Source organism: Urocampus carinirostris, chromosome 9, assembly GCF_059441175.1.
Source record: "Urocampus carinirostris isolate Australia breed hairy pipefish chromosome 9, RoL_Ucar_1.0, whole genome shotgun sequence".
Classification (NCBI taxonomy): domain Eukaryota; kingdom Metazoa; phylum Chordata; class Actinopteri; order Syngnathiformes; family Syngnathidae; genus Urocampus; species Urocampus carinirostris.
The window spans coordinates 19,381,983-19,408,319 of NC_142357.1; the positions used below are offsets into that span (position 1 = coordinate 19,381,983).

At 42.5% G+C, this 26,337-nt stretch overlaps 2 protein-coding genes across 3 annotated transcripts in view; one reads left to right on the forward strand and one right to left on the reverse strand.

Moving 5' to 3' along the window:
* Positions 1-25,941, forward strand: part of LOC148359525 (glypican-6-like) — a 29,357-nt gene extending 3,416 nt beyond the window's left edge. For both annotated transcript variants that reach the window (XM_088344821.1, XM_088344822.1), the window contains exons 2-11: positions 6,037-6,195; positions 7,682-7,816; positions 8,487-8,662; positions 8,736-8,816; positions 9,008-9,173; positions 10,290-10,420; positions 16,983-17,129; positions 18,813-18,949; positions 20,744-20,916; positions 22,482-25,941. In XM_088344821.1, the coding sequence (XP_088200947.1) occupies positions 6,037-6,195; positions 7,682-7,816; positions 8,487-8,662; positions 8,736-8,816; positions 9,008-9,173; positions 10,290-10,420; positions 16,983-17,129; positions 18,813-18,949; positions 20,744-20,916; positions 22,482-22,741 (1,565 nt within the window). In that variant the 3' untranslated portion in view covers positions 22,742-25,941. The remainder of the gene's footprint in view (positions 1-6,036; positions 6,196-7,681; positions 7,817-8,486; positions 8,663-8,735; positions 8,817-9,007; positions 9,174-10,289; positions 10,421-16,982; positions 17,130-18,812; positions 18,950-20,743; positions 20,917-22,481) is intronic.
* Positions 25,942-25,951: 10 nt separating this feature from the next.
* Positions 25,952-26,337, reverse strand: part of LOC148359526 (integrin alpha-6-like) — an 18,125-nt gene continuing 17,739 nt past the window's right edge. Inside the window, exons 24-25 of the mRNA XM_088344341.1 lie at positions 26,282-26,337; positions 25,952-26,087 (exon numbers count right to left, since the gene is read on the reverse strand). The exon at positions 26,282-26,337 is cut by the window's right edge and continues 70 nt beyond it. Coding sequence (XP_088200467.1) covers positions 26,016-26,087; positions 26,282-26,337 — 128 coding nt within the window. The 3' untranslated portion in view covers positions 25,952-26,015. The remainder of the gene's footprint in view (positions 26,088-26,281) is intronic.

The window sequence follows — 26,337 nt, forward strand, 5'->3', positions numbered from 1 at the left end:
CAATGCTTAATATTGCCTTTAAGATTAATGATTGTCAGGGATGTAAATTCTATGAATTTGGGGATTTGTGTCATGAAGTACGAAGTGCAAAGCAACGAAATATGACAGTACTAGTGACAGCTGTTTTGAAAACTGCACTTTATAAAAATAATTCTAGACAATTTCAAACCGAATTGCTATACAGTATCAAAAATTAAATAAGTATCAAAATACCTATTATGGTTACTGGTAACTACTAAAGTGTAAGGTTGTACTATGGGTAATCCAGACAAAAGTGTTATTTACATGCCCAATTTTCAATATTTATGACATAAAGAGTACTTATAAAAAAAAGCATAAACCTTTGGATTAGGTTACCATAAAATGAATACAGTTATTGTTTCACTTGTTTAATAAATCGAAAGATTCTGTTCTGTTGGCATAATAATGAAGACATGAATCTGCATAATTTTGCCCTGGAGCCTATTTTTTTCCAGTGTAGGTGTAAATGATGGTTTCACTCTCTGTACCCTTGTTGTGGCTTGCAAACATGAGTCATATGGGATTTTCTCCAGCTCACTTACATAATGAACATTTCTGTTTTCAACTCTGCAATGGTTCCTCTGAGCTTTGGCCCGTTTTTTTCAGAATTGCGTGGGTTGACTGTTTTTCAAAGTAGTAGCATTTCAGTCCACTGGTATAAACCATCGATTCATTGGTAATGTGGAACCAGAACTGTATTTGACCTTTGAAATAACCTCAGCACTCATCTTAAAATAAAGCATGACACAACTTGAACATTTAAAAAATTACTGGCTGGCTTGTTTTATTGTCCTACATACTATGTGGCTGAATATTGAACTAAAATCAAATATTTGAATTGAATATATCATCAAGGAATACCCATGGCCTTTGTTTTTTTCAAGCTACTCAAGTCATGTTTATTTGTATAGCCCTTATCACAAAGAGTCTCAAAGGGCTGCACAGACCACAGATTATTGCAAACCACAGACTATCATTACGACATCCCCTGATCAAATAAAAAATGTTAAATAATTTAAAGTGTAAAAACTAATTCTAAAAATTTTAAAATAAATGCATTTAAAATTAAAAAGAAAAATCAACTCCTCCTTGATCTGCTACCTTATCGTGGTGGAGGAGTTTGTGTGTCCCAATGATCCTAGGAGCTATGTTGTCGGGGGCTTTAAGCCCCTGGTAGGGTCACCCATGGCAAACAGGTCCTAGGTGAGTGGCCAGACAAAACGCAGATCAGAAGACCCCTAATGATGAGAGAAAACTTTGGTCCTCGATTTCCCTCGCCCGGACGCGGGTTACCGGGGCCCCCTTCTGGAGCCAGGCCTGGAGGTGGGGTCCGCTGGCGAGCGCCTGGTGGCCGGACCCTTACCCACGGGGGCCGGCCGGGCACAGCCCGAAGGGACGACGTGGGACCCTCTTCCCATGGGCTCACCACCTGTAGGAGGGGCCAAAGGGGTCGGGTGCGCAGAGAGCTGGGTAGCAGCCAAGGGAGGGGTCCTTGGCGCGACGATCCCCGGCTACAGAAACTGGCTTTTGGGACATGGAACGTTACCTCTCTGGCAGGGAAGGAGCCCGAGTTGGTGCGTGAGGTTGAGAAATTCCGACTAGATATAGTCGGACTCACCTCTACGCACGGCTTGGGCTCTGGTACCAGTCCTCTCGAGAGGGGTTGGACTCTCTTCCACTCTGGAGTTGCCCGTGGTGAGAGGCGCAGAGCCGGTGTGGGCATATTAATTGCTCCACGGCTCGGCGCCTGTACGTTGGGGTTCACCCCGGTAGACGAGAGGGTAGCCTCCCTCCGCCTTCGGGTGGGGGGACGGGTCCTGACTGTTGTTTGTGCTTATGCACCAAATAGCAGTTCGGAGTACCCAACCTTCTTGGGGTCCTTAGAGGGTGTGCTTGAGAGCGCGCCCCCTGGGGACTCCCTCGTACTGCTGGGAGACTTCAACGCTCACGTGGGCAATGACAGTGAGACCTGGAAGGGCGTGATTGGGAAGAACAGCCCCCCTGACCTGAACCCGAGTGGTGTTTCGTTATTGGACTTCTGTGCTCGTCATGGTCTGTCCATAATGAACACCATTTTCAGACATAAGGGTGTCCATATGTGCACTTGGCACCAGGACACCCTAGGCCGTAGTTCGATGATCGACTTTGTCATCGTTTCGTCGGACCTGCGGCCGTATGTTCTGGACACTCGGGTGAAGAGAGGGGCGGAGCTGTCAACTGATCACCACCTGGTGGTGAGTTGGCTTCGATGGTGGGGGAAGATGCCGGCCCGACCCGGCAGACCCAAGCGTGTTGTGAGGGTCTGTTGGGAACGGCTGGCAGAATCTCCTGTCAGAAGAAGTTTCAATTCACACCTCCGGCAGAACTTCGCCCATGTCCCGAGGGAGGCGGGGGACATTGAGTCCGAGTGGACCATGTTCCGCGCCTCCATTGTCGAGGCGGCTGATCGGAGCTGTGGCCGCAAGGTAGTCGGTGCCTGCCGCGGTGGCAACCCTCAGACCCGTTGGTGGTCACCGGCGGTGAGGGATGCCGTCAAGCTGAAGAAGGAGTCTTATCGGGCCTTCCTGACCTGTGGGACTCTGGAAGCAGCTGGCAGGTATCGGCTGGCCAAGCGGAATGCGGCTTTGGCGGTTGCCGAGGCAAAAACTCGGGCATGGGAGGAGTTTGGCGTGGCCATGGAAGCCGACTTCCGAACGGCTTCGAGGAAATTCTGGTCCACCATCCGACGTCTTAGGGGGAGGAAGCGGTGTGCCATCGACACTGTGTATAGTGCCGATGGGGCGCTGCTGACCTCGACCCGGGACGTTGTGAATCGGTGGGCGGAGTACTTCGAAGACCTCCTCAATTCCACCGGCACGTCTTCCTCTGGGGAAGCAGAGCCTGAGGACTCTGGGTTGGGCTCTCGTATCACTGGGGTTGAAGTCACCGAGGTTGTCAAAAAACTCCTCGGTGGCAGGGCCCCGGGGGTCGATGAGATCCGCCCAGACTTCATTAAGGCTCTGGATGTTGTGGGCGTGTCATGGTTGACGCGCCTCTGCAACATCGCGTGGACATCGGGGACAGTGCCTCTGGACTGGCAGACTGGGGTGGTGGTTCCCGTCTTTAAGAAGGGGGACCGGAGAGTGTGTTCCAACTACAGGGGAATCACACTTCTCAGCCTCCCTGGTAAGGTCTATTCAGGGGTACTGGAGAGGAGGGTCCGCCAGGAAGTCGAATCTCGGATTCAGGAGGAACAGTGTGGTTTTCGTCCTGGCCGTGGAACACTGGACCAGCTCTATACACTCTTCAGGGTCTTTGAGGGTGCATGGGAATTTGCCTGTCCGGTCTACATGTGTTTTGTGGACTTGGAGAAGGCATTTGACCGTGTTCCTCGGGAGGCCCTGTGGGGGGTGCTTCGGGAGTATGGGGTACCGCACAGTCTTATCCGGGCTGTGCGGTCCCTGTATGCCCGGTGCCAGAGTCTGGTCCGCATTGCCGGCAATAAGTCGGATTCGTTCCCGGTGAGGGTTGGGCTCCGCCAGGGCTGCCCTTTGTCACCGATTCTGTTCATAACTTTTATGGACAGAATTTCTAGGCGCAGCCTTGGCGGGGATGGAGTCCGGTTTGGGGGCCTCAGCATTGCGTCACTGCTTTTTGCAGATGACGTGGTGCTGTTGGCTTCCTCAGCCCGTGATCTTCAGCTCTCGCTGGAGCGATTCGCAACCGAGTGTGAAGCGGCCGGGATGGGGATCAGCACCTCCAAGTCCGAGGCCATGGTTCTCAGTCGGAAAAGGGTGGTATGCTCCCTCCGTGTCGGGGAGGAGGTCTTGCCCCAAGTGGAGGAGTTCAAGTATCTTGGGGTCTTGTTCACGAGTGAGGGTAGGATGGAACGGGAGATCGACAGACGGGTCGGTGCAGCGTCTGCCGTCATTCGGACCCTGTACCGGTCTGTCGTGGTGAAGAGGGAGCTGAGCCGAAAGGCAAAGCTCTCGATCTACCAGTCCATCTACGTTCCTACCCTCACCTATGGTCATGAACTTTGGGTCATGACCGAAAGAACTCGATCCCGGATACAAGCGGCCGAAATGAGTTTCCTCCGCAGGGTGGCTGGGTTCTCCCTTAGAGATAGGGTGAGAAGCTCAGTCATCCGGGAGGGACTCGGAGTAGAGCCACTGCTCCTCCGCGTTGAGAGGAGCCAGTTGAGGTGGCTCGGGCATCTAATAAGGATGCCTCCTGGACGCCTCCCTCGGGAGGTGTTCCGGGCATGTCCCACCGGCAGGAGGCCCCGGGGGCGGCCCAGGACACGTTGGAGAGACTATGTCTCTCGGCTGGCTTGGGAACGCCTCGGGGTCCCGTCGGATGAGCTGGAGGAAGTGGCTGGGGATAGGGACGTCTGGGCTTCCCTTTTAACGCTGCTGCCCCCGCGACCCGACCTCGGATAAGCGGAAGACAATGGATGGATGAAGAAAAATCAAAACACAAATCCAATTTTTTTTAAACTAGTTTTAATAGTTTTAAGTCAACCTATTTTAAACAGATGCCAATATTGACTTATTTTAATACTTTATGGGCATGCTTATTATGAAAGCGTCCCTCACGGTTTGCCTGGGCCCTGTGTGCATTGGACTCATCTACTTGGTGTCAGGACCAGAACGGAAACAGGACCCAATTGCGTAACGTTTCTCACAAGTTTATTGAGATGGAGAGAGGACGGGCAGCGCCTGCGATCCGGTGCTGGCTAGACGCGGGAAGCAAGTTGCTCTCGCAATCAGATTGTGATCCGAATACGGAAGTGGATCGTCCGTAGCGGGCGATGGCGGTGTCAGGGACAGAAAAACAGGTTGATAGCCAGGACAGGAGAGCAAAAACGTAGTCGAGATCAGGAAAGTGTCGTAAGCCAGGACGGGAGAGTAGACGTAGTCGGGATCAATAAATGGGTCGTAAGCCGGGACGGGAGAGCAGACTTGGTCGAGATCAAACAGGTCATAGCCGGAGACAAACGGGAACAAAAAATGGGACAGGTGGGAGTCAGGGTCGAAAAAGGCTAGAATTGTATACACAAAGGTTCGCAGACAGACTGACAACAGGGGATTGACAGTACTGGGTTTAAATAGTGACAGGGAGCCAGTGAGAACCCGTGGCGGTTTGCGGCAAATGAGCGGGCACAGGTGACTCCAATCGGTAATCATGACACTTGGTGACAGGCGTCCTCTGCCAAATATAAAGCCTCGGACCTGGGCTACTGTGAACTTTTAAGTAATTATTTATCTCTCCCTCTCTCATTCTCTCTCTCGCACACTTTTTCTTTTGAAAAGCGCAGGTGACTGGTGAACATGAGAGGCTTGATCTCTGTGTTAGCCTGGTTTGCTCGATGAGCAGAGGGGGAAAATGGGGGGCAGCAGCCTGCAGTTCAATACGGAGAACAAAAAGACTGTTATGCATGTAAAAAAAAAGTCAAAGCGGAAAAATGAGCCACAACTGGACTCCTTCTAATGATATTAATGACATGGAGGAAGGGAGAAATCTTCTCGAAAGCAGCAGGCCCCTGATTTATGTCGAGCTGGCTCATTTCATAGAGCCTCCTCATGGAGCTGAAAGAGGGTGACAGTTGGAACCAAAGATTCCCATTTGGCACACGCCTCAGCCCTAGATAATAGAATTAGTGATAGTGTTAGAGCAGGTCAAGCCATCAAGTAATTTATTTCTCATTGCATGGACGTTTTTTTCATAACGAAGAATTACTTTTCTATTGATGCTTTTATTCAAAAGGAACAGCGCATAGATTTCTTTTATAAGTTAAGCAAAGACAATTAAATGTTTAATTCTATGGTACAGATTATGAATATTTTTCTTTTTTTATTTGCCAATCAAATGATGATTAAGATGTAGGTTCATTTAAATGCCTGTTACTCACCAGACAGGAACCTCAACGCTGGTACTGGGTCTGACTGAAGGAAATTGGACGTTGTCCATTGGCACACCGAACAATCCTTTATGCTTGATTGCCATTAAAACCGTTCTTTGTTTTCTACACAGGAGAGCATTTGAGGCTGTGTCCTCAGGACTACACCTGTTGCTCCAGCCAGATGGAGGAAACGCTGGCCCTTCAAAGCGAGCGGGACTTCCTGAAATCCGTGGAGAACCACAGCCAGTTCCTGTTGACCACCTTCACCCAGAGGCAACGGCGCTTTGATGGTAAGAAAATCCTTGACTTACTGTTCTCCATCCTCTATATGTGTTTGTGAAAAGCTGAGTCTGCAGTAATTTGATTATTAAAAAAATGGTAAGGCTTTGAGCAATCCTTATTTTTGGCCATGGCTGTTTTATGAGAAAATGCAAGTAGAAAACTATTCTTAAAGATAAAAAAAATATTATCAAATGAGGTGTCCATGTTACAGTGTTATTAAACAAGTGTCCCAGGGCACAATAGTGTGCTGTGAGACCCTCTCAATATTATCTTTGGAAAAAAAATATTTTGTTCAGATTTTTCCAGTGATCGAAGAAACTAACATTCATCCGTGTCAGAAGGTGGCAGTGATTACAATTTGTTTTCCTTTTTATTTAACAATTACCTGCTTATGATTTAGCAAAAGGGAATATATTAAATAATTAATCTTGTCTGATGATACCGATTAATTAAATAAATAAAAAAAGGAAAAAGAATTGCACATAATTTTGCTGGTTAAAGCTATTTTCTCATTTTACAAAATAAGAGAAAACAGAAACAAGTTAGAACCTAGTAAAAATGTGTTTGTTCCACTGGTAGATCATTTTTTCTCATTTTAAACCTTTTATTTTATTTTTTTACAGGAAAAAACACAATGAAAATATAGGAAAACTTTAAAAACAGGAAAAAAATATAGCGAAATCCCAGATTACTGCAAAATTACTGAGAGGGTTTGTACGGGTGCCTGAAATCTTTGAAAATGCTTAAAGATTTAAAATGTGCTTGATATTTTGGTGAAGTGCTTGTATATGCTTAAAATTGTTGCCATGTTTCTTGCTAGTCTGACTCGATACATGACACATTAAAGTAACATATATTTTTATGCCAGCGAGTAAAATGTACAAAAATAGTGGTTTTGATGACCAGTTCATATTTACAATAGCTACTGTAATTGGGATCAATAATAATAATGATCATGACAATTATAACAAAAATAATATTTATTATTAACAATATAATAATGTACTTTTTCCCTGTTTGAATGACACTGGCGAAATTGGAAAACTGGCTTTGACAGTCTTTAAGAGGTGCTTGAACTTGGGCATGAAAAAGGTGTATATTGACCAATTAATTAACTTGATTAGTTATTAACGTTATGATATATGTTTAAGCTTTGTAACGATGAGGTTTTTGTAGCAAGTGTGTCTTGGCTAAAAAAGGTTGGGAAACACTGCTCTATTAAAACCAAAGTCGGGATAAAGTTGATGTTTGTCTTAGACCGCCCAGCTGAATTGAAATGTTTCCCACCTACATGCTATTAATCCTTTCCCTTAGCCCTCCTCCTTATTTTATATAAGCGATGAATCAGGAGTGGGAGACCGCACATACGAGCCATAAATGCTATTGTTGAAGGCGGCCAGTTTGCACGCATTGGCGAATATGTGCTGGGTGACGAAACGGTGAGCTGGCGAGGTCTAGGTTCCATGTGTCAGACCCTTATCTCTGTTCTTTCAGAGTTCTTCAGGGAGCTGATAGACTTGTCAGAGAAGTCCATGAACCAGATGTTCACTAAGACGTACGGACGCCTCTTCACGCAAAACTCGCTTGTTTTCCAGGAGCTGTTTGTGGAGCTGCGTCGATATTATTCCGGTCAGTTTCTCATGCACCTACCTCCTAAACAGAAATTAGAATTTCGACACACTGTACTGTATATTTAGATGCAAGGTGGTACCAGATGGCTACATAACACTATCACTGTCTGTGAGTCATCTTGGAATTGAAAGTGTAATAGGAATGATTCCCATTGCTTATACATCCATCTTTCAGCCTGTCTGTCAATTAATGCACTTGTATTTTATCTTCCAATTTCCCTGTATTTTGATCTAGTTATCAAAAGTGTATAGATGAAAAATAAGTAAACAAATAATGAAAAAAACTAATTGATGTATGTACAACTTTAATTGAAGAAATAGTATTAAAAATAATAAGAATGGATATTTATCCATCTGCCGGTCTGCCTGTTTGTTGGTCTACCTACCTACCTGCCCAGCTATCTATCTACACATCAATCAATTAATAAAATGCTTTACTTTCATACTTATGTAATCATTCCACTAACGCTGTCAGCATAAATGTGTAACATGTCTTAGGATGGACTATTGAAATTTGCCTTTGTATGGCGCGGTCTCTCTTTCTCATACATTCCAACCAACATTATGGTCTTTGCCTGAATTCTCTGCTTTCTTTGTGGAACAGGAGCAGTCTGAGACATAGATTACTAGCCAAGGGCAAAAGTCAAAATTGTCCTTTTTATTCACAGGGGGCAGCATAAGTCTGACAGAGGTTTTGTCGGACTTCTGGTCCAGATTGGTGGAACGGGTCTTCACTCTGGTCAACCCGCAATATCAGTTCAGCGACGATTACCTGGAGTGCGTTATTAAGCACGCTGAACAGCTGCAGCCGTTTGGCGATGTTCCTCGCAAACTCCGTGTACAGGTGCAATGTTATGTCTTGTTGAATAAGATACACAGTAAATACCTTTTAAATCATTTTTTGCCCCCCAATCTAGGTATCCAGAGCTTTTATTGCTGCTAGAGCACTGTCCCAGGGTTTGGCGATTGGTCGAGATATTGTCAACAAAGCCACAAAGGTAAACATCAATGGGTAAATGACTAGATAAATTTGTCACATTCTAATAATAGTAATAATAATGATAAAAGTTAAAGTATTAACTTAAGGTTTTTCATTACTCATTTCTGAGTATTCCAGGGCTTTAACAGTTGTAATCTACCTTTTCTTTTTTTGATTCAGTGTTATGTGGTTTCCTCCCATGCATTCTAGATGACCCCAGACTCTGAGTGTGTACGTGGCCTGATGCGTCAATGGTATTGTCCAGTGTGTCGAGGGATGCCCTCATTGCGTCCATGCCGTGCCTTCTGCCTGAATGTGATGAAAGGCTGCTTGGCCAATCAAGCTGACTTGGACACCGAGTGGGACTATTTTATTGGTGGGTGACAGGCGGTGTGAGTAGACTGTATTTATATTTTTTCTTGTCCCACATTTATTTACATTTAATCTAATGTAATGCTTTAAGCACGCATAGGCAGTCACAATTAGGGGTGGGTGTCTTTGTGATAGACGAACATTGAAACACAGGGCATGAAAAGACAGTACTCTGATATGATTCCACACTGTTTTACACGATGAAATACTTTGAAAAAAATATATAGTAGGGCCTTTATTCTCATTAGTTTCTGTTAAACACATTCAACAAAGTACAAATGTGCTCTTATCTTTTGTCATCCATTCATTTTCAATCCGCTTACCGCTCAGGAGGGTTGCATTGGTCAAACGAACTGTCTTTATTGTCATTGATAACAATGTAGTGAACATTGTATGCAACCATATTGGACATGGCACTCCAGAGTAAACACATTATTAGACTTAAAAGAGAAATATAAGATAAAATTTGGAGTCAATCTCAGTTAATGTCAAACAACAAATAGGGGACAGGCAATCAAAGGGCACACAGAGACCGAAAACCATTCATTCATAAAGCAGTTCCTGGGGACAATTTTAAATTGCGAATCAACCATGATCCTGGGATGTGGAAACTGGAGTGCCTGGAGAAAACCCACCAGAGACATTAAACTCCACACAGGGCAGGTGTTAGCTGGAATTTAACAAGGAACTCTAAACTGTGAGGCACATATAATACCCAGTCACCATATGCGATCAAAGATAAGTCTTAGGTTTGCTTAAAGATTACAACACTGAGAAAGTGCCACATCTCCTCTAGGGCCAAATACAGAAATAATCAGCAGATAGAAATACAAGAGCCACTTGAATTTGGATTCTTTGTTTTTACTTGCATTATTTTTATGAACCAAACCCAAGTAAATATAAAGTTTAACACAGATCCACTTCATTTTCCTCATGTTGAGGATTTTGAGTTTTTCCTTGCCCTCATGTAGGTTTTAGATCAGGGGATGGTGTAATAATATTCTGTGGTTTGCAATAATCTGTGGTCTTTGCAGCCCTTTGAGACTCTTTGTTTTTAAGGGCTATACAAATAAACATGACTTGGCTTCACCTGCAATCATTTTTTTTTTACATTCTTTAGACGCCCTTTACCAGGTAGCGGAGAAACTGGAGGGGCCATTCAACATAGAGCTGGCAGCTGACTCCATCTCCGTCAAAGTGTCCGAAGCCATTATGCACATGCAAGAAAACAGCGTCAGTGTCTCTGCCAAGGCAAGCATGACTTTTACTGAGCTTTTGTATTGATTCTTTGGAGAAAAACAGGACACCTATTGCTGTAGTGCCTGGTGCAAGTTAAAGGACAAACGGCATGTATGTGCAAGTGAGTTAAAGATAGACATGTCCAACTCAGTTTGTATATTTAGCTTTGGTTTTCAGTACTATGTTTAATCATTTGTAGGCTTCCGTAAGCATTATAATTACAGATGAAAATGGATCTTTTTTAAGCACAACACATTTATTCAAAAACAGTGAAAACAAAAATCATTGTTTGGCATAGAATGTGTTAAAAATAACGTCTATTTTAACAGTTGAATTAATGCAGCTTTACGTCTGATCCAACTCACAACAATAAACAAACTCAAGTGGGAGCTATGAAAAAAAACATGTTTGTGTCACGAGGCGTGGAAGGTGACCGGACCAGAACGGAGGCAGGGGGCATGAAGGGAGAACTCAAATGCGTTGACGATCCATAAGTTTTATTTAATAGAACAATACAGAATTCCTCCGGCACGAACTCAACAGGACAAGGCATAACAGACTAAAACAGGACAAGGCATAACAGACTAAAACAGGACAAGGCATAACAGACCGGGATTGTGAATAATGAGTAGTAATGAACCCGCAACCGCAGAGCCCACAATGCAGCCTTAAATCAGACACACAATTAGTGGAAACTGCTTCAGCTGTTGCCCAGAGGGCGGGGCAGACTGGTCACCAAGGCGACCGTGACAGAGCCCCCCTCTTAAGGGACAGCTCCCGAGGTCCCAAACAGAAAAAATTACAACCTCACGCCCAGGAATGTTGACGCTCGCGATTGGGGCAACCCCACTCCCTCCTACGAACACGCAGGAACGGGGAGAGGCAGGCGCCATCTGCGTTGGGCGGATCGGAATCGGCGCTCGGCCGGGAGGGGGTCTGGTGGGCAAACTGGACAGGGGATAACAGACAGGCAGAACCGACGAGAACAGAACAGGCAAAATCAGAACAGGCCTCTACAGAAGAGTCGCACTCAGGACAGGCCGATGCAGAAGAGTCGCACCCAGGTCAGGCCGATGCAGAAGAGTAGCACTCAGGTCACGCCGATGCAGAAGAGTAGCACTCAGGTCACGCCGATGCAGAAGAGTCGCACTCAGGTCAGGCCGATGCAGAAGAGTCGCACTCAGGTCAGGCCGATGCAGAAGAGTCGCACTCAGGTCAGGCCGATGCAGAAGAGTCGCACTCAGGTCAGGCCGATGCAGAAGAGTCGCACTCAGGTCAGGCCGATGCAGAAGAGTCGCACTCAGGTCAGGCCGATGCAGAAGAGTCGCACTCAGGTCAGGCCGATGCAGAAGAGTCAGACCCAGGGGGTTCAGGTTCAGAAGAGTCAGACTCTGGGGGTTCGGGTTCAGAAGAGTCAGACTCTGGGGGTTCGGGTTCAGAAGAGTCAGACTCTGGGGGTTCGGGTTCAGAAGAGTCAGACTCTGGGGGTTCGGGTTCAGAAGAGTCAGACTCTGGGGGTTCGGGTTCAGAGTGGCGATTCAGACAGGACAGGCGGAATCAGAACAGGCAAGACATGAGAGAGTCAAAATCAAAACAGACAAGACATGAGAGAGTCAAAATCAGAACCGGCAAAACAGGAGGAGCGGAGTCGGACTGGCAGGCAGCGGAGTCGGCCCGACGGGCAGCGGAGTCGGAGTCGGCCCGACGGGCAGCGGAGTCGGCCCGACGGGCAGCAGAGTCGGAGTCGGCCCGACGGGCAGCAGAGTCGGAGTCGGCCCGACGGGCAGCAGAGTCGGAGTCGGGCTGGCACGCAGGGGAGACGGAATAGCAGGCAATCGGCACGGGAGTCGGGCAGGCAGGCATGAGAGTCGAACAGGCAGGCGTCAATTCTTCCCGGGACCCCATTCGAGGCACAGCAAGGGCCACGACGGGCGGGGCCGTGGTTCGAACGGGCAGGGAAGGCCAACTCAGTAGGCGCCTGCCGAACTGCGCTCTCCAGCTCTCCCCAAGTCGCGCTGGGATCGTTCGCTGAGTTCTCTTTGTTGGCGGGTTCATTCTGTCACGAGGAGTGGTGGCGTGGAAGGTGACCGGACCAGAACGGAGGCAGGGGGCATGAAGGGAGAACTCAAATGCGTTGACGATCCATAAGTTTTATTTAATAAAATAAAAGTCGCCCAATGCTCCGGGGCAAAACAGAACAATACAGAATTCCTCCGGCACGAACTCAACAGGACAAGGCATAACAGACTAAAACAGGACAAGGCATAACAGACCGGGATTGTGAATAATGAGTAGTAATGAACCCGCAACCGCAGAGCCCACAATGCAGCCTTAAATCAGACACACAATTAGTGGAAACTGCTTCAGCTGTTGCCCAGAGGGCGGGGCAGACTGGTCACCAAGGCGACCCTGACAGTTTGCCTCAATTGTCATACTGCATTGAAATAAATACATGTTTTTTAGCAGTGAACGGGCAATACGATCGGATACAAATACCAGTGCGGGTCTACTGGAGGTGAGAGAATACTGCACAATATTCCCCTCTTTCTCATTGTACTCTTGACGGCTTCTTGCAGCTGCTGGCTCCTGAAACTTAGCATTTTGTGCCTTAAACAATGCATCAATATCAGGCGTCAAATCTTGAGTAGCAGCACATTCATTAACCTTGAATGCTGCTTTGTTTTATTATTGTTCATCACAGAGAAACTGTTCACAAAGATAAGTTGTCCAAAACACAAATAGAACATGTCCTAGAGGTCAACTCTTTTCCACCTTTACTCCTTTCTAACGGTGAGAAGGAACATTATGTTTGTATTAATTAGAAAAAAAAATCATGAGCAGGGGTCTGGTAAGAATGGGCAGAGCTATACACAGCGCATGCGCGCGCTCTTTCTCCTTTACCAAGTGCTGTCTGCATTAAAGGGGAAATACGTTGGTATCCTCAATTGCAATATTTTGAGACGTTTTCACAAAATAACTTTTCTTGCACCTTGTTTTGAAACCATTATCTAACACAAAAATGACAGTCAAAATGAGCCTCAACACTGTTAAATAACCTTGGGAATGAGACCAATTTTAAGTGTTATATTCTTATTGATATCTGACACAGGCTCTGGCATAAATATTATTTCATAGATTTTGTCACATTATCTAACATCGCGCAGTGAAATAAAATGTGCTGAGGAATTAACTTTTGTCTGGAGAGCGGGTCTGAGAGTTTTGTTGTATTTTGTCCCCCCCAAAAAAATCAAAATACTTTTGGTTTTATGGCTCTTTGGGTCAAAAAGGTTTTTTTGTGGACATACTCAGAAATTTACAGCGGGACAAAATAAATCACGTCATGGGCCGGGGCCAGCTGCACATGCCTAGTTTAATGTCACATTTGGGAAGGCGGGACAAAATGCAGAAAAGCAGGAACAAGGCAGGGGTGCTAAAAACGATTTTTATTAACAAAAACCAGGAACAACTAACACACCAGGCTTTAAAGCAACTTTAAAGCAAGTGTCCAAACCTGACATGGGTACAGAGGACATGCTGGAAGTTACATGGAAATGGCAACAACAATGAACCCACCCAATGTGCTGTCCCAACAGTCAATCTAAAGACTTGGTATGATTTGGGACAGGTGTGTGGTGATTGGGCTCATGTGTGTCCAGTTCCAAACCCGGATGGCGCCCTCTGGGTAAAGGTGGCGTACCAGATTGTGACAAAGCGTTTCATTTAGACGAAAGAAGCGCTTTCTCACCACCTTATAGAATCTATGTGGGATTTTGATTTTTTGGGGGGGATTTTAAGTTTCATGCAGACCCTTTAAATCTTCAAATCAAGAGAAAAATACAACTTGAATTTTTTTCCATTTTAATTATTTACAATATTCTTCTTTATTGTATTATAATGAATATTAAGGCAATATTGTAAACGTGTTTCTGAAGGAACCCATTTGTTGTAACAGGCCCAGTCAATTTCTTGGAGCTCAGTCCTTTCCAAAGAAACCTTTAATATCCAAAAGAATATAAGCAACCACTTGTCAGTCCTCCTGGTTGTTGTTTCTTTTCCTTCCTGGGACAAGAGCATTGCGTTCCCACACAATTCAGTGATGTCGCACAACTCCGCCGACTGGTGAGCCTCCTTGGAGTGAATCCACCTGAGAGGCGCCCACGTCTCGCTTCGATATGTGGCAAGCGCTTTAAGGAACTGCATGTTCCATGCTCCCTCACAAGTCGCCCCTTTTTTTTCTCTCATCGATGGAAAGATCGAAATCAATGGAGTTATTATATTACTGCTCCAAACCTTGACCCCCCCAGCATCAAAATTGCGTGGCGCAATCTGCTGCACGAATAACATCAATAATGTCAGAGGTTCCCAGGACGGACGGTTGTAAAACTGAAAAATTGTGTGTAGGGCTTTGCGTTGGCATGGTGATAACAAAGTCAAAAAAAGGGGAGCTACTGGAAAGGAAAAAACATCGGTAGTGTCATTCACTTTAAAGCAAGTTTGGTTATTTTTGTCTGTAAAAGTAATGTTATTGCCATATTATTAATCAGTGTTGTAAATATTAAACAATACAACAAACCCTTGCGTATTCCATTATTGTTACAAATATCATTGTATCGCAGGGTTATGCCCATTTTTGCATTGTAAATAGAAGCCAGTAAAAAGTGATTATTTTTCTTCCGTCAAACAGTTCCATCAATGCTTTAAATTGAAACAACTCAAAGCTGTTTTAAAGGTTCAACTTATCAATGACCAGTTAACATTAGAGTATTTTTACAGTGTGCAGTTGAGTTATGTCTATGTAAACTAATTTTGACAAGACTACTGAAAACCAGGTATTTTCTTAGTTCAAATAGTGCACCACTGGTATGCACAATTGAAACTAGGTGATTCCTAGAGCACGTATCCCTTTAGAATAGCGACTACTTGGATTAAAAAAGAAAACGCTATCGTACTGTTTTCTAAGGCTGTCCGGGTCTTTCAGAAAAGTTGAACTAACCCTTGTGCAAATATCTCCCTTTTTTAACACGGGACCTGAAATTACCCAAGATCCTGTAAAAAATGTTGGTATTATAAATGGCACAACACTGTTGTTTTAAAAGAACTGGGAGCAACATTTGTTACGGACACAACGATGCAAACATTTATAGCGTTGGCCCCCTTTGTATTTCAGTTTTTTTTTTATATAAACCTGATGTATAAAATGCTCTAAAAAACTATTTAGATCATTTTACAAATGGGTATAATTAGTTACAACATATATATTTTTTAACCGAATACATCAAATACAGTATACTCTCGTAAAGGGAAACATGCATTTTCTGTGAACAGGTGCCCTCCAAAATGTCTGTCCTAGCTATCAATGCACACATTTCATTTGGGAGTATATATAATAGATATATGTATGTCAAACTGAAGCAATTGTGTTAATTAATGGTCTGCTCTCCCTGTGTGTATAGGCTACACAATTTAGCAGTAGCTAGAAATAAGTTCTAAGTCAAGAGGCGCATTCACTCTCCACTTTCATCCAAAACAGAGAAAAACTGAAATATCCATCCATTATCTGCACCGATGGGTTCCAGCACCCCCGCGAAAAACAATAAAACAATGAAAATACAGTGAGTCTGACCAAACGCACAAATGTCAATAATTAAGTCGGGCTCAGGCTGGACAGTGGCTTCTCTCTTAAGTTTTTTTTTTCATTTTTCAAATTAGTAACGTGTTGTCTGGTGATAAAACCACTCCTTTGAGGTCCGTCGTGTGCTCAGGTGGTCCTCTCAATCTCTGAAGCTGCAAACGGTAGCTAAGCCCTAGAGGTCAGCGACGTAATGGTGGACTGACTCTCCGGGGCACTGCCAATACTGGCAGAAGATAATCCGCCGCACAATGACGCTCTGTGGAGCAACGAAGTGTCTGGCGAAATTTCCATTATAGTCCGCAAATTTCCTGGCGGGTCAGAGACTTTGAAAGACGTGTTGTCGCCAATGTTATGTACAATAAGGCACTTGGAAACTGGCTCTGTGCTTACTGTCCTTTGTTTACAGTAGCCATTATTATCACTACACTATCAGCACACTTTACAGCCATGTTTTCACGCCTTCGTGTCATGTGTTCTGTAGTTCCTTCTCTTTGTCCGACAGGGTGCACACGCACAGTCACAGTCAAGTTCATTTTTTGTACCGGGATTAAAATCCCGCGAGCCGGGTTGGGCTGGATTTTTTTAGGCCCGATCTTACCTCTAGTCTGACACCACACAGAAAACAATCGACTAAATCCGCAAAGCAATTAACAATTTAATTGAACTGCAAAAAAAATATCCATCACCAAAAGAATATATTATGTCGGATACTGATGGTGATGATGCCATGTGTAAACGATAATGGCTTTCTTGACTGAAATAATATGGTTCCCAATGCAACCTCACTTCCTGTCTGAGAATCTTCCTCAAAATAAATACGGAACACTACATAAACTTCATAATACATTTCCCTGAGCAGCAGAACAATAACTGGTGCCATTTAAATAAAGACTTTTTTTCTATATCTGTTAGAAATTAACTCTCTATTGTTGTTCTGTTTAGGTGTTCCAAGGATGCGGGAACCCCAGACCAGTTTCAGCACGCTCAACGCGATCAATAAAGGGGTCGGATGGTAACAGGAGGTCTTTCCGTACTTACACCCCTGAAGAAAAACCAACCACGGCCGCAGGCACTAACTTGGACCGTCTGGTAAGATTTGGTCTTTGGCTCTACCAACGTCCACTTAAAAATGTTAAGTTTACAGGTGTTCTTTCCTTTGATCTGTTTTTAATTGTGTCCTAATGTTTTAGGGCAGGGGTCTCAAACACGTATGCTAGTTTTTGGAACCTGCCCTAATTTTTTAATTTTTGTATTTTAAAATGTAGATTTGGTTCTATTTTAGTCGATTTTTGTTTAAAAGTTCGTTTGTTTTGGTCGATTTTCGGTCATTTTCTGGTCGCATTTTTTGTTTCTTTTTTGGTCCATTTTTGTTTATTTTCATACTTTTGAATAATATGCACTTTTTTACTTCTACTTCTACACACACTTTTCATAACTTTTTCATGATTTTCAGTACTTTTCATACTATTTTGTTCTGTTTCAGTAGTTTTTCGTACTTTGTTACTTGATTTTATTTTTTTTCTGTACTTTTCGTTGCTAATATTTATAATCATAATAATAAACCTCCTCTTTATAACTTACCTATCCCCCTAGAACATAACTTCCGAAAATTCAATATTTTCTTCCCCTGCTTCTTTGATGACACACAACTTTACTTTTCCTGCAAACCCAATTCCCCACTCCCACCACCTGACTTCAACTCCTGCCTTTCTGAAATAAAATCCTGTTTCACCGTCACCTTCCTAAAACTAAACAGTAATAAAACTGAACTACTTCTCACCGGCACCAAATCCCCCGTCTTTAAAGATGACTCCTTTTCTCTTCCCATTGCCCATTGACAATTCCTCAGTCCCCCCGCTTCTGGTCAAGAGTCTGTGTGTCATCCTCAACACAACACTCTCCTTCAACTCTCATATAAATAACATCCCCCAGTACTTTTACCTGCGTCTTAATGTCTTTAAGGGCTGTACAAATAAACATGACCTGCCTTGACTGACTTTTTATTATTTTCTTTCATATTCATTTTTTTTCAATTTTCATTTTAAGGTTTCTTTTTTGAATTAGGTGATTTTGGGGTCGTTCTTTGGGTCGTTTTGGTCGTTTTTTTTTTTCATTCTTTTAATCGATTTTCGTTTTAAGGTTTATTTTTTGATAATTTTTCAGTCATTTTGTGGTCATTTTTTGGGTTGGTTTAAATCATTTTTTTTAGCAGCAAGGAGTAAACAAGAAAACCATGTTTAGAACAATTCATGTTTACTGTTCCATTTATGTTTAGAAAGTGAGATATTAACGTACTTTTAATACAGGCAAATGAACTAAAATATTGTTTTCTAGTCAGTGACTTTATGTGGTTTCTTCAGTCGTTTGTATCTCCTGTATTATTAATATTTTATTTAGTTATTGCTGACTGACTGATTTCCTTATTCATTTTCAATATGTGTATGTATTTTTTTCATTTTAATTTGTGTTAAAAAATTATGATATTTGCGAACATTAGAATGTTTTTATCAAAACTTTTCTTGTTAAAAAAACACGATGCGGCCCAGACTCCATTTCCAGTGGCCCCTTGTAAATTGAGTTTGAGACCCTTGTTTTAGGGAAATGTAGGTCTGGCAGGTTTTGTTGAATATACTGCATTATGAGTTCCCACTTGAAATGCACAAAACTATTTTTCATTTGTGGAAGTGACACAGCGTACCTTGGCAATGCTCAGACACCAGAATACAAAGATACAAGATAGACAAACCATGACTCATATGCGCCTCCATGCAGGTTACGGAACTTAAAGAGCGCTTGCGTCCTATGGGGAGCTTCTGGGTGTCCCTCCCACACACCATCTGCAATGACGAAAAGATGGCAGCAGACGTCACTAATGAAGACCGCTGCTGGAACGGGCAGACCAGAGGAAGGTAAGACCAATATTGGGCGCGTCACTGAAAAACAGTAATTATCTTATTTACTTGTAGTTATTTGTTAGTTAAAAATATTTTTTTTAACCCACAGATTACTGACACCCAATTGGAGTAGGTTACACTGAAAGTAATTATCTGGTTACAAATTACCATATATACTCGCATTGAAGCTGACCCCTAACACTGCTTTAAAATAGCCATACAATAAAATAAATAGAAGAAAACGTGTACATCAATCTATGGAACCCTTTATATTGCTTGGCTTGTGCAATCTTGAGAGCTTGCAAACTACACTCAGCCAAGACACTGCATATCCATTTGGTGCCCGGGTGTCAAACTACTCAAAGATGTCCTCTCAATTATTGGGTACTGTCCAAGACATTTTCTTTTTTTCTCCAGGCAAGGTGTATTGCAAAATGAATTTACAGAAAAAAAGACCAAATTTCAGCACACTTTAATCATTAATTCTGTTCTCACGTTAGCACCCTTAATTTCAAGTTAGTTTGTTGTGCTCGTGTAAGGCACACCCACCTCCCCTCACGCTGCCTACCATTCCCTACTGGTGACACTGTATGCTCACACAAACTGACCCCCCTGATTTCAGTATAGTATTTTATTTTGTAGTTTGGCCTATTATAATACAGGCCTATTTTTAGTGAGCCTAGACGAAAGAGCCGGTTCTCTTAAAAGACTTGTAGAGATTGTAAGAATATCAGATTAAGAGTTGTAAATTACATCGTGAGCAATGGAGGAATAGTTGATGATCAAAAAATGTTGCAATTCATATTCTTCTTTGAATAAGTTGCGCAGTAATGCACCATGTTGTAACGGCAGTTGAGTTACAAAATGTTATCAATAGCGTGTTACAGTACTTGCGAGGAAAGCGATTGTGTTCCATAACGCGTTCCTTTGTTATTTGTTAGTTTCAACACTGGGTAAGAAACACGTGTTTCTGAGAGATTTTGCTCTTTTTTCCCTAAAATCGAAGTTTTCTCCCGTCATTCTGAACGAATGAACAATTAACACCACCAAAATAGCAGTCAGTTTGTTACGTCATGGCTATATCAGCCGGCTCTTTGAAGTGATCAACGGAAGCCGCTTCCCCACAATCGAGAGCCAGCTCCCTTTGAGATGCTCTTTTTTTCCCTGCAATTGCTCAATATTTTCGTTTGAGGTGTTTTTAAAAAGTTGAAAGTAGAATATTTTTTTCCATTAAGTATGTGTTAACAATGCCCAACTAAGTTGAAAGAGCCTTTATAATTTTTTTCACTGCTCCTATCTGATTTTATCTTACTTTTAGCACTACTGGTCCAGTACATATTTGGAAAGAGGGTTGTTCCTGGGTTTTTTGTTAGTGTTGCCTGAAAATGGTAAACGTAAAAATAGGCTTGTCTCAAAAACAATCGAAAGGGTAACTCAACCCCCCAAAATCTTTTTATTAGTACTAGTAGATGACAGAGGCTGTGAAGATGACTTTAAGTCAGTAGTTTGCAGCAGAGGGTAGCAAGATTTAGAGTTGCAGATACCACCTTTGAGCCATTTTGTGCATGATATTTTGTAACAATTGGCAATATGTTGATTACAGCAACAACAAAAATCTGAATAGTCGTTTAGGAACAGCATATTTTAAGTTAGCCAAGCCGAAAGAGCTGGTTCTCTAAAAAGAGGCGGAATTTCCATCACCACAGTCAATGAATTAAAAGCATAAAAAGGCTATGATAGTGGAGATATTAAAATTTCTACACCCCTGTTTGTATTAAGTTTGCCGCATGTGTGCTCGGTTATGTTCAGGTACCTGCCGGAGGTGACAGGCGACGGGCTGACCAATCAGTTCAACAATCCCGAGGTGGAGGTAGACGTCGGACGGCCCGACATCAAAACCAGACAGCTCATCATGGAGCTCAGGGTGGCCACCAACAAACTTCGACATGCGCAAAGCGGACAGGACATGGACTTTGTGGACAGTCAGTATTAGTTTATAACATACATATTTTATGTTGCATATAACGGCAGATGTACATAAAATCATTTTCCAGAGTATTATATAAAAAATGCTATTTTTCTTTTATCAGGAGAATAATAAAGACATTTTAATGGGACTTGAGTCTTGCAAGGTGTGACGGTATTGAGCTCTTGGTTTAGCCTTTCTGTTTGGCTGTTGGATTGGGGGTGAAACTCTGACGACAAACTGATCGTGGCCCCTATACGTTTACATAACCCCTTCCTGAACTGAGATGAACTGCGACCCTGGTCCAAAACAATGTCTTCAGGGAAACCATGAAAGTTAAAATCCCCTTTGAGAAGGGTTTTCGTAGTGACCTTAGCTGAGGGAAGATTGGCTAGAGATATGTAGTAAACCATCTTGGAGAAGCAGTCGACCACTCTTAACACACCAGAGAATTCCTTAGACGTGGGGTAGCACCCAAAACAAAATCCACAAGAATATGTGACAGTGGTCTCTTGGGGAATACCAGAGGTAGAAGCTCACGTTGAGGCTTAGAGGTGGAGGCTTAATACTATACGCACACCTCACAGGCTTGAATGTGGTTAGGTCACCAGAATTTCGCCATGTGACGCAAAACTTGTCTTTTGTAATAAATCCAACTTAAACCAGACTGTATAAACAGTGACAAAGAAAAACAATGATGGTCTGATAATGATAAAAAAAGAAAAAGTCAGGAGAGAGAAGTTCGGCTCAACCCGAACGTACCAATCCTCATCGAATTTTGGATAGGTCCGGGCAAGGTTTTGGCTCGGACTTAAGATCTTAACTCTGTCCTAAAAGTGGTTGAAAAAAACTTTTACTGCTTAAGAGAGGCTTGCTCGCTTCGGAGTTGTCCGACCTTTCAGTATTAAATCAGCACAGTATTCTGTATTTCCTTGTAAAGCTATTCTTGTCAAGCTTATCAACTGTTGGCCAGATCGCTTTGGTGGATTACTGACTCATAACCAATCATAGTGTCTAAACCGGTGACAGTTCTCAACACCAGCGAGCAGGCGTTCAGACAGCAGCTTGGATTCTGATTGGCTAAACCAACAGTTTTCTTGAAAACTGATATTACTGTATATGACACAGGCACCAGGATTTTCTTGTGAAGGCCTCCAGGTAGATTTCAGAGCCTAGCAACAACTAATGGATGAAATGAATGATAGATATAGATAGATAGATACTTCATCCCCGTAGGGAAATTCACAAAAATGTGATGGGTTAAACGCTTAAACATGAAAACCCACATCTGGAAGCAGTGCAACCAGGGAAAAGCAATGAAAGTTCAAAAAGTATTGGTGAAAAAATATGATCAAATTCTCACTATTTAGATAATTTTTAGGCCAGCAAGCCTTCACAGCCCACCACTGGACAAAGTCGTTTGAGATGCGCCTTATAGTCCGGAAAATATTATCCTCCGGTATTTATTTTTTCGAAATGGCCACCCTCTGTAGTCCAGTGTGCAAAAATCCAGAGTCCACCCAATAATAATGTGTCCAAGATAGCCGTCTTTCTGATGAACACTGTTCTTGTGTTTTGCAGGTGAAGAAGGCAGCGGGTCAGGGGATGGCGATGCCAGCGAGCGTTACAACGGCGACGGGCCGGGACATGGGCCTCACACTCCTACTTACAGCAAGCCCCCACGATACCCCGCCGCCAATCCCGCCAAACCTCCTCGGGTCCGAGAGAGAAACGGGCCTAAGGGAAACCGCAATCACGGGAGAGTCTCCTCTACAGCATTTCAGCTCACATCCTCCCAGCTTTCTTTGGTGTTGCTAGTGACGGCCTCCTGGTGGAGATAGCTGCTTATCGCAGTTGTTTTTGTCTAGATAACCAATCAAGAATTTTTTCCCTATTGCGTACTCATCAATACTACCGCTTGATGCGTTAGACTCACACTTTTCCCCTCTTAAAAATGCTTATCGATTAAAAAAAAACAAAAAACTTCCGCTTTTTTAAATTGAAACAACAAAAACATCTTGACTCGAGACTAATATATTAGTCTATGGCTGCTCTATTTTGCAGTGATATTAAATCCTTGTGCCTGAATAACCTGCAAAGATCCTATTAGCTTTCCATTTTTGTAAAAGTTTGCCACTTTGGCTTTTAAACAAGAATATGCTGTTTTTTTTTTCTTTTTTTTTTTTTTTCTGGAGACAAATTGTGTTTCAAGTGTAAAAATACATTGCACAGCAACATCTACCACTTTTTAATGTCAAAATGTTGGCTTGTATACACTAGCACGTACATTTAATAGCACAAAATGTTTCTTATTTATTTGAAGCAACAGCACAAATTAACAAACTATTGTAGTGTGTAGGCAAAACGTGCCAATTGGTAAAGTTTTCAGGTTAGCAATAGTTTGAGGAAATGCCGATTTTGGAATAAGATACAGAAGTTAATTTGTTTTATAGAACCAATCTGGGTATTATATTTGGAAAAGGAACTTTTAAGAAGCAATACGGTAAAAAACAATTTTGCAACCTCAATGTTTACAACAGCCTGTCTTTATCCAATGAGTGTTAGCGTTGGCTGACAGAAACTCTTAAACAAATCCGCTTTTAAAACAGTTTACGTCACTTTTTCATGTTTAATTTAACAGCAGGTTTCCACAGGCCGTCATATTAAATTATTTAAATGCTTCTTTAGGGAAAATTGTTCTTTATCTGCCTAAAACAATAGTTGCTGGCCAAAGTAAGAGGCAAAATAATTTGAAAAAGATAAAACTATTTACAGGTTTTGTGTTTGGACTTGCCTTAAAAATTGACAAAAAAAACCCAAAACAAATAAGTTTACAGACGCTGTCCTACTTACGAATGAGACAGGTTTCGGATGATCGTTTGTAAATTAAATTTGTTCGTAAGTTGCTTCAGTGCTATATTTTGTAAGTTTAAAGTTAATATAAATATGTTTAAGGCTTGTATACGTAACCTGTACTGTTTGTACCAAAAGATATACCTCATCTCATCTCATTAGCTGCACCGCTTATCCTCAGTAGGGTCGCGGGGGTGCTGGAGCCCATCCCAGCAATCACCGGTCAGTGGGCAGGGGACACCCTGAACTGGTTGCCATCCAATCGCAGGGCACACAGGGACAGACAACTCGCTCGCTGATTCACACCTAGGGACAATTTGGACCGGCCAATCCACCTGAAATGCATGTCTTTGGAATGTGGGAGGAAACCGGAGTGCCCGGAGGAAACCCACGCAAGCACGGGGAGAACATACAAACTTTGCACAGTAAGTCCGGTAGCTGGATTTGAACCCACACAGGAGGTTCCCAAGACCTTAGAACTGTGCCGCACACGCGCTAACCACTGCGCCGCAGTGCTGCCTTAAAAGATATACATTTCATAAAATAATATGCTCTATAAAGATAAGTTGAGTTTAACTTACTTTTGGTAGATGCGCTTCAAAAGCTCCTCCTCCGTGGTAAAAAGGGGCTGAAATAATGTGTTCCGACCATTTTATCAACCGCATCAAGCTTTCTTATTCCACTTTCATTTCAAAAGAAACGGCTCGCCTCTTCTTTACACTTTACACCAACCATATGGAATGGATGAACGAGATATTAAACAATAAAAATCTCAAAGATCTTAGTGCGCTGGAGATAGTATAGACGTAGACAGTGTAGAATGTTTACACACAAATTAGGAAGAGGATTATTTTCACTTCTGGGTGGATGCTGGGTGACCTCTCACAGCGCCACCACACTCTGGTAGCGGCAAAAAAAAGCACTACAGTAATGTCCTGTACTTGGAAAAAAAGGTGCACACGATACAAAATCTAACTTATAGCAACGTCTGGATACTTGTCGACATTCCGAAAAAAATGTTCGTATCTAACATTTTACGTAAGTCGAATGGTCATAAGTAGGGGAGCGTCTGTACTCACAAAGTAAAGAATTGCCTTTCTGAGGATGCTTGAAAAGAACACTGTCTGTAATGTCATATTTCTTTCATATGTATTTGTTTTTTTTTAATTCTCAGAAGTAAGATACATAAAAAATTACATTTTCCATTAAATCAACATTGTGACACCAATAGTGGCATGCAGTCAAATTCGTTGTTTTCATGAAATACATCCAAGTAGAAACAATTTCTACGGAATATATTTTACAATTATTGTGCCAATGTCATTACAAACAGGGTTCCCTCTAAAATGACAAGAATGTCATATAAGCAATTGATATATGTTTTCATTCATGTATTTGTTTATTTATTTGTTTGTTTGTATTGAACGATGAGGTCAAATGTGATAATCCTTCGTTCGAATGAATCGATGCCATCAGATAAATTCAAAGGAAGCCAATCTTTGTCGAGTTCAGCAGCGTGCAATGCTTTGTATGATCGTTTGAGTGCTTCATGATATGTCGCCCCCTGATTCTTGATGTATCCACGTGCAGCAGATGTTTGGATGCTTTCTGTTGAAAATTTCTGCTTTTCTACTTATTTTTCTGAAAAGAGGCAGTGGGTATAAAAAAAGGAATATATTTTGATGACGTCAAAGCTTGTAAATGTTGTTGGTGAAAGTAATACATCCATGCTGATAAGTCTGTGAAGGGTGTACCAACTGCGCCTCGTTTGCCATATATGACCACATTTAATCTTTTGTGCCGGGAAAAAGAGCTCAGCCTAATATACAGTTTGGTTAACATAAAAGCACAATTTGAACCACATAATCAAAAGTTTCCTTTATTTACAAAATATATTTTTTACAATGTCCTAAATCTTAATGCCTCGCCCCCAACCCTCAGAATTACGTAATGCAATATATTTGAAGAATAGCATTTAATATTGCAGGTGGATGTACAAAAACCTCAAAGTCACTCTTATTTGGTTAAATTTGAAAACTTCTGTTTGTCTTGACACCATTGGGAGTCTAAGGCAATACTTTCAAGAGAAAAGTCCTCCTGAACACAATTGTTTTCAGTAGTTCTTCACACTTTGTTGTGAAAACACACAAGTGATATTTTCCCTGTCATTATAAAGACATTAATAGCGTCACGTTGTCTTTTCTGTGTTGAGTTCATAAAAGGTCTGAATCCCATAGAATCCGTTTGTACTCCGTTCTTTTTTCAGGCTTTGAGTTTTTCCAACTCCGTGTGGGAAGACTCTCTGTTACACATTGTACACTTCATGCAACCCTGCTAAAAAGACAAAAAAATAAACAGGCTTATTTTAAACATCTTATGAATATTTATAGTTCAAGTGGCTAAAACTCCCATGTACATGCTAATTTCTCATTTGACTTTTAGTGTTAGCATTACACAAGCATTGATTTTAAAACAAAGTTCAATACATTTGGTGTATGTCAAAAATATAAGTAATTATGTTTTGTTACCTTCCATAAAAAGATAAGAAGGACTGTCAGAAGTAGCAGGCCTGCAGCAACAGTGA